This window comes from Nyctibius grandis, chromosome 14 (assembly GCF_013368605.1).
Source record: "Nyctibius grandis isolate bNycGra1 chromosome 14, bNycGra1.pri, whole genome shotgun sequence".
Lineage (NCBI taxonomy): Eukaryota > Metazoa > Chordata > Aves > Nyctibiiformes > Nyctibiidae > Nyctibius > Nyctibius grandis.
In genome coordinates this window covers 6,337,959-6,352,943 of record NC_090671.1, presented here as the reverse complement: position 1 = coordinate 6,352,943, position 14,985 = coordinate 6,337,959, and the positions used below count along the sequence as shown (strand labels likewise).

Sequence of the window (14,985 nt, the reverse complement as noted above, 5' to 3'; positions counted from 1 at the left end):
TAAAATGTGGTGATTGATGGTGGAAGAACATCATGCCGAGGTTAAATCTGGGTGAGAAGATGATGCAGCAGTGACACAGGAGGACAACGCAATGATGTCATGCTCAGCCGTGACATCACGCCGTGCAAGGAGCTGCTATTGGTGAGCAACACGAGGACGGAGGAGCATCCTCCCTCTGTGCTGCCCCCAGGTATGTTTGCCTCCTGCCCACCTCCCGCCACAGCCTCCCCCTCTCCCACCACCCCTCCCAAGCAGGGAAATTAAAAGGCTTCAGTGCTGGGGATGTTCTTGACCTCTTTATTTGGGATAAAAGCCCAGGTCAGCCACGAAAGAGGAGATAAAACGTTGGTTTAAAAAAAAAGGTGGTGGGAGCCAAGTAGTACAAGGGGGTGCGAGGGCTCCCAGGCACGTGTCCCCTCCTCCCTGCCGGACCGGAGGGCAGGGATGCTGCGGGCAGCAGCGCAGGCATGGGCCAAGGCGATGCTGTACCGACGTCCTCGGGATGGAGAGTTACAAAACGTTGGGAACAAAGGGCGCGTGTCCTGCACAGCGAGTGGGGTTCCCCTGAGTTACAGCACCGAACCCGCAGTCTCGGCTGGGGGACGGAGAGAGCGTCCGGCAAACGGAGGAACGTGGCAGCACGAGCCAGGAGCCGTGTGGCTGCGGGGCTTGGCATGATGCCGCCCCACGCCGGAGCTGTCAGGCAGCCCCGGATGGCGGTCCCGGCTCCCCCAGCACGTCGCCCCGGCTCAGCGCAGGAGCCAGCCCGTGCTGCGCCAGCAGCCCCTGCACCAGCTCCAGCTCCTGCTCCAGCTCCCGGGCGCCGCAGCCCAGCCCCGACACGGCGGTGGCCCTTTCCCCCAGCACACGCAGCGCCTGTGCCGCGAGCTGGGCCCTCACCAGCAGCACGGCCACGGCCACGTGCAGCCGGGCACAGCCCAGCGCCTTCATCCCCCCGCGGGCAGCAGCTCCTGCAGAGAGAGCGGGCAGAGGAGCCGTGAGCACGGCGGGTCCCCCCAGGCAGAGCTGGCCTGGGGGACGAGGACGCCAGCTTGCCCGTGCCGGGGGCCCTGCGCGGTGCCGTACCGTGGCTCCAGCGGTGCCGGCAGTACCGCAGGTTGCGCAGGATGCTGGGGCCCGTGGCCACCAGCCAGCGCAGGGCCGAGGCGTGGAGCGGGCTGCCCGCGGGCGCCTTCCCCAGGAGCTGCAGCAGGACAGGGAGCAGCTGCCGCGCCAGGATGGCCGGCTCTGCAAAAACGTTGGGTTCGTCCTCCTTGTACAGGCTGGTGGCTCTGGGGGGGCAGCCGAGGTGCAAGTGAAGCCAAGCGCCATCCCCATCACACCCCGCGCTCCCCTATCCCCAGCCCAGGGGTTTGGCAACTCACTTGTTGGCCTCCAGCCCCTCCACAATGCCCCTGAGATCCAGGACGGGGAGATGCTGCAGCAGCGAGTCGAAGGTTTCGGGGTGCTCCCCGAACTCTGCCAGGAGGAGCTGCAGGAGGCCCAGGAGCCCCACGCTGTCCTGCACAAAGACGCAGCCGTCTCGGAGTGGCTCCCTGGGGTTCGGCCGCAAGAGGCTGGCGAAACCAGAGGCCTCGTGCCGGACCTCCCACTCCTCATCTTGCAGAAGGTGAATGGCCACATTTATCAGCCTGGGGAAAGGGAAGGGAAGAGAAGGGAAGGGAAGGCCACCACAGTCCCTAGAGCATCCCCAGCCTGCCTGGAGAAGGAGGGAAGGATGAAACCCCCCCTGCAATGCTTCCCTGAAGGACTTTTCTCCTGTGAAAGGCACAGCCAGCGCCTGAGCTCACTGCTTGGGAGGGCAGGGACTGTGATGGGGATCGACGGACCCACCAATGCAGTTTATTGCTCATAAGGGACCGGCTGCTTCTGTTAAAACGCCACCCACAAATTTTTTGTAGGCTGCAAACTCTTAGCTGCTGGCGATTTTTTGAACGAGTGGAGTTTTCTTTAATGCCCTTTAATTTTTCACCGAGGACATCACCTTTCACAGGGTCAGCCTATTAACCCGCAGCACCCTGGGGCTGTGGGCAGTGCTGCTGGTGCAAGGACCTACCGCAGAGCCACGGGGACGAGCGAGGGACAGGCAGCGTGCCGGGACCGCCGCACCACGTCAGCCCCCGCCGTCCGCAGGGCGCGGGCAGCCGCCAGCCGCAGCACCTCGGACGAGGCCGCCCGGCCGCACGCCTCCAGCGCCGCGCACCACCGCTCGACCAGGGTGCCGTCCACGTCCTCAAACCTGCCAGAGGGAATTCAGGCCACCTTCCAGGTCCGTCCAGGGGTCCAAAGGCCACCGGTTGCCCTGAGACCGCCTGACCCAGGCGCAAACCGGCTGTGATTTACAGGCGAAAAGTTGTGGCTCTGTTTCCAGCCAGGACTAAGCAGAAATCTCCTGGAAGGGTCAGGCGGAGCCCCAGCAGCAGCAGGGACCTACCGGCGGGCGAGCAGCAGGCTGGCGGCACACAGCGCCTGGAAGAGGAGGTCGGGGCCGGGACAGTCAGCCTCCACCATGTGCAGCAGCATCTCCAGGCAAGCTGCCGAGGAGCCCCGGAGCTTACGGGAAGCTTCCTGGGACCACGACGAGGGGTCTCTGTAAAGATGCAGCAAAGCCTCAAGGTACAGTCTCAGGAACTCTTTGTCCCTCCTCTCTCGCAGCACCGACCCCAAGCTCTCCTAGTTGACAACAGGAAAGAAGATACACGGTTAGTGGCCCCGGCACCACAGGGTGGCAACCTCAGCACAACCGGCTGACCGCGCACCCTCAGCCCGGGAGCACCCCGCATCCCGTCTCTGCGGTGCGTTGGGGACCCTCTGTGTTACTCGGTGACTTTTGAGCCTTGTCATACCAGCAGCGTCAGCCTGAGAGCCTTCTCCAGCTCCTTGCACGTTCCTCCCTCCTCAGCGATCACCCAGCTCAGGACAGCGAGCTGGATGTCGGGATTCGGCTGCCGGAGAAGCGAGCAGACGGCACCGATCTGCTCGCCCTCTGCCAGCCAGGCGGCCTCACTGCATGCGAAGCGGGCCATGGTTTGGTGGAGGATGGCCAAGCCCACCTGGAGAGAAACCAGGATCCCCCTTCCAACACTTGGCCTCGAGTGGGGTGCGTGCCCCCTGAGTGGGGGGTCCCCACTTCCCACCCTGGCCTCGCCGTCAGGGAGGCAGCGGTACCTGCAGCTCGGCACACCCCGGCTTCCCCTGCGGCGGGAGGCTGCCCAGCTCAGCGCTGACAGCACCGCGGATGCTCTGGGCGAAGCTGGGGCTAAACGATGCGGGCAGGAGGGCGAGGACCTGGAGGAAGGCGGCGCGGACAAGCGGGCAGCGCTGGGCAGGGGTGAGCAGCCAGCCCCGCGCCTCCAGCTCCAGGGTCATGGGGCGCAGCGCCTCGGCCGACAGCCTGCGGGAAGATGGGCAGCCTCAGCATGGCCCCGCGGCGCTGGGGCGGGCGCCGCTTTTCGGCCAAAAAGCTGCATCTTGGCACAGAGTGACCGCAGGGGCCACGGGTGGGGGGATGGCAGGGGCCCACTCACCCACTGGTGCCCGGGGCGGGGGCCAGCAGCACCCGCATCTGCAGCAGGCGCCCGTGGACGGCGTTGTGCGAGCTGAGCCGCCCTGGCGCGGCGGGGAGCTGCCGGGCCAGCTGCAGGAGGACCCCCCGGCGCCGGGGCGGTGGGACGACCGGCACCAGCGCCTTGGCAGCCATCGCTCTCACAGCGTAGATGGGGCTTCCCGCCAGCCCCAGCAGCGGCCCCAGGAAGGGAGCAGAGGGGCTGTGGAGCAAAAAGGGCACCGTGCGGTGATGCTCCGGCCGGAATGAAACCCCCCCTTGAGAGCCAGGGCCGGCCCAGGCACCGCAGGACCACCTCCTGCTGCAGGAGCCCTTGGCCAGGGCAGAGCATCCCCGCTGCCCCCTCACCTGCCGGGGCCGTCGGTGCCAGGCTGCAGCTGGGCCAGGAGGGTGAGGACAGCGTGGAGCGCGGGGCGCAGGCGGGGCCCCCCCGGCGCGGGCTCAGTGGCCGCCCCCAGCTCAGCCAGCAGCACGGCTCCCAGCCGGGGGTGCTGCCCGAGGAAGGCTTGCAGGCTCACCCCCTCCACTGCGCAGCCCTCCCCACGGCTCCGCTGCTGACCCAGCAGCCGGGACGTGAGGGCACCTGCAGGGACAGGGCAGAAAGCAGCGTCAAGTCCCCTCCACCCCCTGCCCGGCCCACCACGCTTCGCCCCGGCCAGGCTCCGAACCCCAGGGGGGCTGTGTCGGTCCTGCAGGGACCTCTCGCCTCTCCCCCTTGGTACTCACTGAAGAGCTGGATGGCCGCATTCCTCATGGCCCAGCACGGCGAGCCGAGGCCCCGCAGCGCCAGGGCCACCATCGGCGTGGCGTGCCGCAGCAGCGCGCCGCCCAGCCCAGCGCCACGGACCAGCGTCTGCAGCACATGGAAGGCACAGACCTGGGGAGAGCATGGGGCTCAGCAGCACTGAGTGGGGACGGGGCTCACGCCGCCGTGCAAAGCGAAGACGGCGTGAAGAGACGGGGGAGCTGAGGGGCCATCAGCTCTCGAGGTCCCGGGACAAGCAGCGCAGTCAGGGCTGCAGCTCTTGGCTCACCCCGAGGTCTCCACGTGAGCACAGCCTCGTGCTGGGCTCCCTTTAGGGGACCTCTTGCAGGCCACCCTGTCTCCACACTGTCTCCAGCAGTGGGGAGCTTGGTGCCCACTGCGCTCACCTGCGGGAGGTCGAGGGTCTGGTCCCAGTCCTGCGGCAGGGCCGTGGTGGCCAAGGCCAGCAGCGTCTGGACGCAGCGGGTCAGCAGCGGCCGTGCCTGCACCGGGGCCTCCCCGCTGACGATGCAGAGGAAGAGCATGGGGAAGCCGGCAGCACGGCGTGTGATTGAGCTGCTCCGGGGTCCACTCAGCGCTTCTAAGCCCTCAGGAACAAAACCCGAGATATGGCTGGAAACCTGCCGGCTGGAGCCTGCAGCTGCACCAGCCCCGCGCCACACATCCTGGCTGCCAGGCGGGTGCTCACCCCAGGGTGAGGGGACACAGGGACACAGCCCTGGGGCTCCCCCGGGGCACGGGGGGAACGTGGGGTGTAACGAGCGTGGTACCTGTTCCAGCATGGTCTGCGGGATCGCCTGAAGCTCCGTGTCCGGGTGGTTCAGCAGAGTGGCACAAAACTTGGTGAAGCCCATGCTGCAGCCCTCCACCGCTCCCTGGGCAGAGCAGCGTCAGGCCCCCGCGCCCCCGAGCCTGTGCCCACCCCACGGCCCCTCTTTGCAAAAGGGGAAGAGAAAGCGAGAAGATGTGGTGGTGTGGGGACGTGACAGGGTTTGGCACTGGCATCCCAGCTGGGGACTTCCAGCCGTGCCCCATGTCCTGCCCTAGAGCAGACCCTGCCCCGCGGCATTCATCCTCCCTGAACGTCGGCAAGAGCCCCTGGCTATTGGCCCAGGGCAGGGACAGGGCTGGAGGGGTGTGCAAGGGGCCAAGCCACCCCAGGCGGGACACGCTCTTACCCAGTGCCGGCACCGCAGCAGGATTTCCTGGAACACCCTCGCGGCCGTCTGCAGGGTGGGGAGCGGCAGGAGGGACCCCGATCCAGCGGGGGCCAGCAGCAGCTCCGCCAGGCCCCCCAGGAGCAGCCCGATCTCCTGGGAAGAAGCGGAATGTCACAGGGACTGGCAGCAGGGCTGCCCCGTTCCTGTCCTGCCCCACCATCACTGCCGCAGGGAAGCACAGCGGGTGCTGCCATCGCCCCCGAGCAGGGTGCTCTCGGCTGCCGGCACCGGGCAGCGTGGCCGGCGGGATGCCCACGAGCACGTACAGGCTCCACGGCACAGCAGGTTCCCAGACAGTGGCAGGGCGTGCGTGGCAGGGATGGCCTTTTTCCAGGCAGCCACCAGAGAGGCTGCAGAGAAGCCGTGACGGGCGGCTGTCAGAAAGGAGCCGTGATGGGTGGCAGCGGGGCTGCAAGGCAGGGAGCCCGGCTCCACAGCAGCTGGGATCGTCAGTGCCTGGGAACCAGCTGGGATACACGAGGGCAGGCAGGGAGCGGCTGCTTTTGAGGAGGGTGGTGGCTGCATCCCCTGGCAGGGGTGAGGATGGCCTGCGGCAGCTCGGAGGTGAGGGCAGAGATCCCCACTGTTCATCCCCAGGGAGGGCAAGTGCCCCAAAGGGAGACGGAGAGCCCAGCTGCTGGGTGGTGGGTGCCGTGCTGGGGTGGGCTGGGTAGTGGGTGCCATGCTGGGCTGCCCCTCCCCAGCGCCACGGGGAGGGTGCCTACCTTCACTGATACCCAGCAGCAAGTCAGGATCAGGCTGTGCTCCTCTGACAGTAGGACCGAGTCCTCCTCCTCTTCCTCCTGCCCCCGGCCTTTCCCCAGCATGATGAGGGAGCCGATGGCGTTCCCCATGTCTGCAAACGATGGGGCAGCAGCTGCGGGAGGGAGAAGCCTGGTCTGAGTGGGGCTGCGTGGGGCCGTGCCTGTGTGGGGCAGAGGGAGGGGGATGCTGCCGGGGGGTGGGGGGGACCCTCTGTCCCTGTTCAGCGTGCACCCAAGTGGCAGTGGCTCCCACCCTGCAACGTATCCGGCTCAGGACCGCAGTTGCGCTTTGCCCCGCTGTTCTTTCCGAGCCATTGCTATAGGGGGTCCGCCAGCCCCTGCTCTCCCTCCTGATTTGGTCTGGCAAGCGCCTCGCTGCTTCTGGAAGGGTTTTGCCTCTGCTGCTGCTGTTCTCACGTGCCGTTGAGAAAGGGACCCAAACCCAGGCATTAGCTGCCCTGTTCCTGCAGTTTTCAGGATCCTCTGCCCAACCTCTGGAGCATCCTTGCCTGGGAGACCTGCTTTGGACCTCACTCCCGGGCCAACCTTCCCTTCACGGCCCCCCTGCTGTCCCCTGTGAGAGGCAGTGAGCCCAAGCAAGTGCCCTCCCCGCAGGCTAGAGGGCTGCTGGGTCAAGGACGGCTGTGACAGAGGTGACAGTGGATCCTGGGGCTGGTCCCCCCCCGGGGGACACGCTCACCTTGCTCATCGGCACCGGGGCCTTGCTGGCTCTGCAGAGCGCCCAGGAGGAAGGAGGTGATGTCTCTCGCTGTGGTCACGAGGCGGGTGAGGAGCTCCTGCCAGCTCTGCGCCAGCTCCGCTGTCTGCATGGAGGCGGCCACCTCGGGCACCTGGAGCAGGCACCTCCGCAGGGCTGCGATGGCTCCTGCACAACACCCACCTCTGGTCACGGCGGTGGCTGGCGCAGCCCCAGCGCTCCTGCCTGAGCCTGCGCTGAAACGGCTCACGGGCAGGGGAGCGGGCAGGTGGAGCAGCAATGCAGGGAAACTGAGGCAAGGACGTGGCATCAGCACTGAGCTGTGGTCTCAGTCCTGTCTGAGTGACTCCCGCCTGCCCCAAGCTCCCTGGGAGGAGCCCTGGCGTGGGCACCGCTTGCTGCCCTGGCAGGCTGGGCACGTACCGTGCATGGGCGCAGCGGCTGCTGCCTGCAGCAGGTCCCGGCACGCCGCAGCGTACTGGGCTTGCAGCACGTGGAGAAGGTGCTGAGCGAAGCAGAGGCCTCGGTTGGGCAGCGTCAGGGCTGCTTCAGCCTCCAGGGCCAGGCTCTTCATGGTGCCGCTGTCTGACCTGGGGGAAGAGGCAGACGCTGCTGCAAGGACGAGGGAGCTTTCCGCCCATCTTGCGCTATGCGGTTCCTTCCTCCCTCAGCGCAGGCTCCTGCACCCCAACCCTACCAGCTCCCCACTGCAAGGCTATCTCAAACCCAAGCCATTGCTGCCCTGAGCTATAAACGCAGACTCTGGCGAGACGCCGGTGCTGCCGACATGCTCTCGGGGGCTGCCATGGCACCGTGGGGAGGGGGAGGCCGGGAGCTCGTACTTCTGCAAGATGGTCTTCATCAGCACAGCTCCAGCTTCAGCCTCCTGCACTCGGGGGCTGCCCAGGGCATCCTGGGCCAGCTGGAAGAGAGCCAGGGCGATGGGCTCGGGGAATGTGGCGGGGAAGTAGCGGACGAGCAGCTCCGAGGCCAAGTCTCTGATCTGCCAAGACAGGAGAGGTGGGGGGGGAATCGGGACGTGGGAGGAGGGAAAGTGGCCAGAGCAGGGCGGGAGGGGAAAACATGGTGGGCTTCCCCCCTGGGCCTTCTCGGGGCCGAGGCGGGTGTCTCTATGGCCTCACCTCATCGTTACGAGGCTCACCTCGTTAGTGCTGTCCTGCAAGCAGCTCAGCAGCCCCAACAAATTGGGCTGGGAGAAGAAGTCCCAGCAGCCGCCCTGCCTGGCGTAGCTCAGCAGTGTGCCCACGGTCCCTGTGGGGGGATGTGGGGCGGTGGGACGGGGCTGGCAGGGAGCAGCCCCACAGCGGCGGGGCGATGCTGTGGGCGGGCTGCCCGTACTCACGTGGAGGCTGGCCTTTCTTCCTGCCGGGGCTCCAGGTGTCCGTGCAGGTCTCCAGAACAGCGGCCAGGAGGAGCAGAGCCGTCTTCTTCCTCTGGTAGTTGGAGCCCGGGCTGAGCGAGGCGACGCTGAGCTGCAGCAGCCACTCCACAAAGCCTGCGGGCAGAGAGTGTGGCAGCGAGTGACACCGGGGCGGGCACCCACGCGCGAATCCCCGGGGGCTGTGACGGAGGTGCTGGGGTGGCCGCCTCACCCACTGCCTGGGCGAGCTGCCCCGCGCCCTCGGTGCCTCGGGCCACCTTCCCTCGCAGCTGGGCCAGCGAGCTGTCCCGCAGTCGGACCAGCGCCTTCTTCACCGCCGCCTGCAGCAGCTGCCGGAACGAGGAGGAGTCGCAGCTGAGGTTGAGGGGCAGGAACTCCTTCAGCAGCTGCATCTCGGTGCTCGAGAGGGGCTGGTTGGTGCTGGGGCTGCAGCAGAGGAGGCTCAGCGCTGCCAGCCGAATGCCCTCCTCGCGGGCGCCCAGGCAGCAGCACAGTCGCTCCAGCTCCTCGTCCCGCAGCGGCAGGGTCCCTGCCACGCTCTTCTGCGCCTTCAGCAGCGAGACCCAAGCCCGGAGCGATGCTGTGTCCCGGCCACCGAACTGGGCGGCCAGCGGTGCCTGGGCAGCCGGGAGCTGCCGCAGGGTCCAGGCGAGGAGGTGGTTGGCGGCGTTGCTGTGCAGGATGGGCAGTGGGGAGCAGAGCGCCTGGGAGAGCAGGGGCAGCCAGCGCAGCGCCCACCGCTCCGCCAGAGCCGCCTCCGTGCCCCGGGGCCCATCCTGCCGCTCCGCACACTGCTGCCGCACCAGGGCCTTGTAGACCTCGGCGGCTGCGGGACACAGGTGGTTGGTGGAGAGGCAGCTCAAGAGGTGCTGTGGCAGGTCTGGGTAGGCATCCAGCACCTGGGAGAAAGCCAGATGATCCCCTCATAACGGTCTTTTCCAACCTAACTGAGTCTATGATCTCTCTGCCAGGCTGAAGGCTCCGTATGGCAGGGGACAGGTCTGGGTACAGACCACACTGAGGTCCCCATGGCACTGGGCGTCTCTGGTACAACAAGCTGCTTTTGGCCAGATTTTGGTGGGCATCAGCTGGCAAAGCTCCCCTCCCCGCTGGCAGTCCCCAGGGACGCACTGCTGTTGCTGCAGCTCACTACCCCAACCCCACTGGGGACACTGTCCCTGGGGTGATGCTAAAATGGCCCCCCCCAGCTGGGACGGCTGCCCGCCTGCAGGGCTGAGCTGGGGAGGGGAAGGTGACAGGCAGCAGGCAGAGGCTGTGCCACCCTGGCAGCAGTGCCAGCCAGGACCGGGCCTCCTCGTCCCCCCGTCTTCCCTACCTGCTGGCTGCCCAGGTAGGGGATGACGGCACATAGGGGCATGTATCTGGCTTTGATTTGCCACGGCATCGAGACCACCCTCTGCAGCATCTGTTGGTAGAGGGGTCTCTCCTGGTCCTGGAAGCGCTGGCACTCGAGGTGGTAGATCTCCAGGAGCAGTCGGAAGGAGCTGTGGATGAACTCGGACACCCCTTCCACCTGCGGGAAAAGGACGGCAAGCAGGAGAGGTTACGGTGGGTTCCTCCCCCTGTCTCGCTGTGTGAGGGAAGACCCTTTGCTTTCCCGTGGCAGTGGACTTTCAGCTCCTAACCCCCCAGTAACCGTGGGGTTAGGAGCCGGGGACGTGAGGATGGCAGGAGGTGAGCCAGCAGGTGAGGGCTGGCTGGGACTACACCCAAGGGTGCTGCCTGGGGAGGGTGAAGCACTGGGACACAACACTGCAGGGGCCATGTGTGATGAGTGCCCTGGCCTCAGCAGCACGGGTGCCCCTGCCCTGCCAGAGGAAGGCACCTGTAGGCAGCCATGGGCAAGGGGGTTGTATTTGGTTGATGGAGCTGAAGCAGGCAGGGATGTTATGGGCAGGCAAAGGGCTGTTTTGGGCTGCTGTGGCACAGGCTGTCAGCACCCTGGCCTTACCGGGGTCTCGGCGTTGTCCCACACCAGCTGGGTGAGCTGCCGGAGGAGCTCAGAGTCCCAGGCCAGGACGCGGCTCCCGGTCAGGTGCCAGACGGCGGGCAGGCTCTCCCGCAGGCGCTGCAGCCACCGGGCACAGGCTGCAAAGGCAGAGAGCACCGCTGAGCCCTCGCCCCGGGACGTGCCCACGGCAGAGCCGGTGCGGGCTGCCGGGGGGCTTACGGCCGCACCAGGGGAGCGGTTTCCAAGAGCCTGAGAGGGTTAGTGTCCACCGAGCTGGAGCAGATACTAATAGCAGTTTCCAAACCAGCCACCAAGATCCAGAAAAGCATCTTCCTCAGAAGATGAAGCGCCATGAGGGCTCTGTGTGCCACGAGCACAGTGAATCCTTCAAACCTCCCCACCATGGCAGGGTCATCATCTCCTACCTTGGAAACAGTAGTAGTGGCAGTCCTGCTCCTTGGTCAGGGCACACACAGCGGGAAAGACCACGTCCAGCAGCAGGCAGGCCTGCGGGAGCACAGCAGCTCAGGGAGCGGGCAGGCGTGGGCTTTCCAGGGCGAGAAAACCCCACCACGAGACAGGCAAGGAGAGCGCTGCTTGGTTTTCCTGCTCTTACAGCACCTTATTGCTGCCTTTTGCTCCCTGTCTGGAAGCCCTCAGCTCTTGAGCACTTGGGAGACGCTGGAGATGGGGCAAATGCTGCTGCTGCTTTGCTTGTGTGTGGGCTACTTTTGGCACCACCTGGCTTCTCACCCCACCCAGGAGAGGGAAATCCCTGCTCAGATGTCCTTGGAGAAAGCAGGCTCCTGGCTAACACGCCACGCTCAGTGGGGTGTGTGGAGCTGCTGGTGCAGAGCAGCGCAGCCTGGCTACATCCCCCGGGGACCCACAGCCTCCACCAGCAGCTGCCAGCCCTGCGCAAGGGGCTCTCCAAATCCCTGGCCATTGCGTTTGTGCTCTCCTACCTTGTGGGTGAAGCTCTCCAGCTGGCAGCTGAGGATGTCCATCTTGCAGCACGTCAGCAAACCTCTGGTGAGCACCAGCTTCTCCAGCCCGTCTGGCTCCAGGACAGGGGGGGCCTCCACCACCAGCTCCCCAAACTTCAGCTCCCCCACACCTGGTGGGACATGGCTGTGTTAGACAGCAGAAAGATGGCAAACCCAAATGCTGCTCTGAGAGCGAACTGCTCTGGCTCACCCCAGTGACTGTGGGAGGTGGCTGGTGGCAGCTGGGGCTCCCGGACCCCAAGAGCGGGACACGGCAGCAGAGTCTGGCTTGGACCGTTGATGAGCAGCACCAGCCTCTGTCCCCTCACACCCAAACATGCCTGTCCCCACCTTCCCCTTTGCTAGAGGCTGTCCCCAGCTTGGGACAGAGCACCCACCTCGGTCAGAAAGCTGGAAGAGGGCCAGCACGGCGCTGGCCCCACGCTCGGGCTGCGGGGTCGTGTTCACCAGCATGCTCAGGGCCGTGCCCGCCAGCAGCTGCGTGTCCTTGTTCGGGGCCTGGACTCGCAGGGGAGGCAAAGGCACAGCTCAAGACACCATTTGAAAACCAGACCCCATTTAACCCTCCCTCCACGCCCATGCAGGCAGCTACGCAGGGTCCCTCGGACACTGCAGGCACGGGGGCTGCCTCTGCAGGCTCCCCGCAGGGAGGGGAATGGGGAGACCACCCGAGAAGGACGTCAACGCTCTGCTCCTCGGAACAGGCAGCACCATCCCTCCCGGGGGCCGTACGCACCTTCCCCCACGCCACCTCCAGGAGCAGCCCCAAGAGGCTCTGCAGGGCTTCGCTCTTCCCCGCCGCGCTCCATGCCAGGGGGGCCACGTCCTTCGGCAGCGCCTGGAAGAGCTGGAGGCAGGCCTGGAGCAGGAGGAGGAGGGACGGGGGCCGTGGGGATGGCTGTCAGCATCCCTCACCTCCCCAAAAGCAGCGATTCCCCGGGGACGGCCATTTGAAGCGGTGCTGTGTGCCACATCCCTCGTGGGCATCGCTGCCCGTCTGGGAGGGGGCTCCAGCAGGTCCCTGTCCTTGCAGGGACTGATCCTTCCCCTCTCCTCCGAAATTCGGCTCTTACCTTGACAGCCAGGTAGCCCCACGTGCCGCCGGGCGCCGGCTGGCTCTGCAGCACCCAGCGCAAGGTGGTGGCCAGGCGCTGCACCAGTGGGGCCAGGTTCTGCCGCCAGTGCTGCCGGCCCAGGCTGCTCTCCTCCATGAACATGCACACTGCGGGCAAGGGGACAGCATCAGTCTCCAGCCCTTCCGGCACCGTGCCCAGAGACAGCCCTGCTCCCGGTTAAGCCAAGGGCTGCACTGCCAGTAAGTGGGGTGTGAATGGGGCTGGGATGCAGGGGATGGTTTGGCTTGTCTGGCTTCCAGCTGCCCCCAGTGGGTGGCCAGAGACATTGGGTGCTGCTGGCAGCTCTGCAGAGTTCCCACGGATCTGGCTGATCCCTGCTCCCCATCCCATGAGCGCAGAGGACTGGTTCTGGGTGGGCAGGTGCCCTGAGCGTTGGTGGTGCGGGCTGGGAGAAGCCCCCAGAAGGGAAGGAGCGGAGACTGACCTGACTGAAGGTCCCCAGGAGACAGCACCTGTGGGGCAGAAGGACAGTTTATCCCGCGTGATGACACGCTGGGGCTCGGTGCCTTGGGCAGGAGGGTCCTGCCCATGCCAGAAGCTGTCCCAGCGACGAGCAAAGGGCTGGTGTGACGGGCAGCCATGTGTCACCAGCTGCAAGCGAGGGCGAGCCCCCGGCACAGTGGGAAGAGAACCAAAGGACGCCAGGTAGCCCAAACCAGGAGGCCCCTGTCACAAACGGGCTCCAGCCGAGCCCCCGCAAGAGCCGGTGCCACCGCACAGCTGGGGTGCTCTCACCTCTCCCCGCGGTGCCAGGCCGGCCAGCAGCGTGCCCACCTCCTGGGCCAGCAGCGCTTCCTTCCCCACCGCCAGCTGGGTCACGATCTGCCGAGAGACGCCCCGAGTCAGCCGCCCTGCCTGGACCCCCGAGAAGCCCCAGCGGCAGAGCACCCTCAGCAGAGCTCTGCGGCGTCACCGCGGCCCCTTTGCCCGTGAGGATGCCCCGCAGCAGGGCTGTGCCGGCCGCAGGCAGAGCCGGGCGAGACCAGCGCTCGTGCTTACGGCTGACAGAGCTCTGAAGCTGCTGCCCAGTCGTTTGCGTTACAGACCTGTTCCAGTTTCTGGAAGGAGCTGGAGCTGCCGGTTGCCTCCATCTGGAAAGCCAGGACGCAGCGGAGCAGGGGCCGTGCCTCCGCCTCACCCAGCGCCCGCAGACCCTCGCTCAGCGCCCGCAACAGCCGGAGAGCCTCCTCCAGGTGCTTGTCTTTACATCTCTTGGCAGTACTCCTGAAACGGGACGGGGAGGGGGGCGAGGATACCCCTGGCTCAGTGGGGATTAGGGTTGGGGTGCCCCAGCTTGGTGGAGATGAGGGTTGGGGTGCCCCAGTTCAATGTGGATTGGGGTGGGGGTGCTCTGGTTTTGTGGGGATTAGGGTTGGGGTACCCCAGCTCGGTTTGTATTAGGGTGGGGGTGCCCTGTCTTGGTGGGGATTGGGGTGGGCATGCCCCAGCTTGATTTGGACTGGGGAGGGAGTGCTCTGGCTTGACAGGGCTTAGGGTTGGGGTGCTCCGGCTTGGGATGCTCCTCTCTCCCAACTGCCCTCAGCATGGCACGGGGTTGGGGGGGGGGAAGCTCTCCCCAAAGCTGAGCCCTCCACCCAGCCCACTAACGCAAGCCCTTGGCGGGGTGGGAGGGCAGAAGGACCCGAAAAACCCTAAAACCTGCTGCTGCAGAGTAAGCTAGAGGGGGATGACGGCAAGTGGGGGTGGCTCAGTCCGGGGCATGGGGGACCTCCCTCCCCACCCGCGCCCGGGGGTGATGCTGGGGGGATCCGTGCCGGCGGGGGGATGCCAGGCTTCCCTCACCCCTCTTACCCCGCAAATCCCCGCAGGCAGCAGAGCAGGGGCTCGGCGATGCCCGGCTCCCCGCACAGAGCCGCGCAGGCCCGCGCCTCCCGCTCCGCTCCCATGGCCGCCGCCGCCGCCACCATAGAGCTCGGCCGCTCTCCTGCCTGCTCAGCGGCCCCCTCTAGTGATGCCAGCCCCCCCCCCCGGTTAACTGGGCAGGCTCGGGGGGACTCTGGAAGCTACTGGGAGCGCTGGTCGTGCTGAAGGCTGCGGGCGAAGGCGAGTCTCCCCGCCCGGCGCTCTCCTTCGCCCGCAGCCTTCAGCACGACCCCGGATCCACCGCAGGCTCCAAATCAGCCATTAAAAAGCTTCATCTGAAGCTGTTTCCATAGTTGGTGGAGAGCGAAAGCCCCCAGAAGGTCTTGAAACCAGGGAGGTGATGCTTGCTGTCGAGCACAGAGGAAGATGGAGAGCGGGAGATGGTGGCTGGGAGATCTTTGAAATACCAAATGAAGTGGTTCAGGGTGAAATAGTCAGCTCTCTCCACCATGCCTCGTAGCATCGGAGGAGGTTTGGTCCCCCGCAGTCTTTCTGCTATGCCATGGGCATCATCCCTGTCAGCCAGCATC

At 66.2% G+C, this 14,985-nt stretch overlaps 1 protein-coding gene across 2 annotated transcripts; it reads right to left on the bottom strand.

The window, feature by feature from the left end:
- Window positions 1-283: 283 nt before the first annotated feature.
- LOC137670265 (tRNA (32-2'-O)-methyltransferase regulator THADA-like) lies at window positions 284-14,499 on the bottom strand. Of its 2 annotated transcripts, XM_068412973.1 has the most exons (31): window positions 14,384-14,499; window positions 13,618-13,795; window positions 13,307-13,393; window positions 12,996-13,023; window positions 12,509-12,657; window positions 12,172-12,294; window positions 11,813-11,933; window positions 11,394-11,545; window positions 10,854-10,935; window positions 10,429-10,565; window positions 9,793-9,990; window positions 8,668-9,355; window positions 8,418-8,570; window positions 8,217-8,326; window positions 7,897-8,057; window positions 7,478-7,644; window positions 7,037-7,222; window positions 6,298-6,449; window positions 5,531-5,665; window positions 5,123-5,227; window positions 4,739-4,939; window positions 4,313-4,463; window positions 3,935-4,169; window positions 3,549-3,788; window positions 3,190-3,415; window positions 2,868-3,074; window positions 2,456-2,694; window positions 2,078-2,260; window positions 1,386-1,652; window positions 1,087-1,292; window positions 619-971 (listed from the first exon to the last, which is right to left on the bottom strand). In XM_068412973.1, the coding sequence occupies exons 1-31, from the start codon at window positions 14,497-14,499 to the stop codon at window positions 700-702; spliced, it is 5,655 nt and encodes a 1,884-aa protein (XP_068269074.1). In that variant the 3' UTR covers window positions 619-699. The 2 variants fall into 2 exon arrangements, with proteins under 2 accessions (XP_068269075.1, XP_068269074.1); XM_068412974.1 differs by lacking the exons at window positions 1,087-1,292; window positions 12,996-13,023; window positions 13,307-13,393; window positions 13,618-13,795; window positions 14,384-14,499 and having other exon boundaries at window positions 284-971; window positions 12,509-12,850.
- Between the last annotated feature and the right edge of the window lie 486 nt (window positions 14,500-14,985).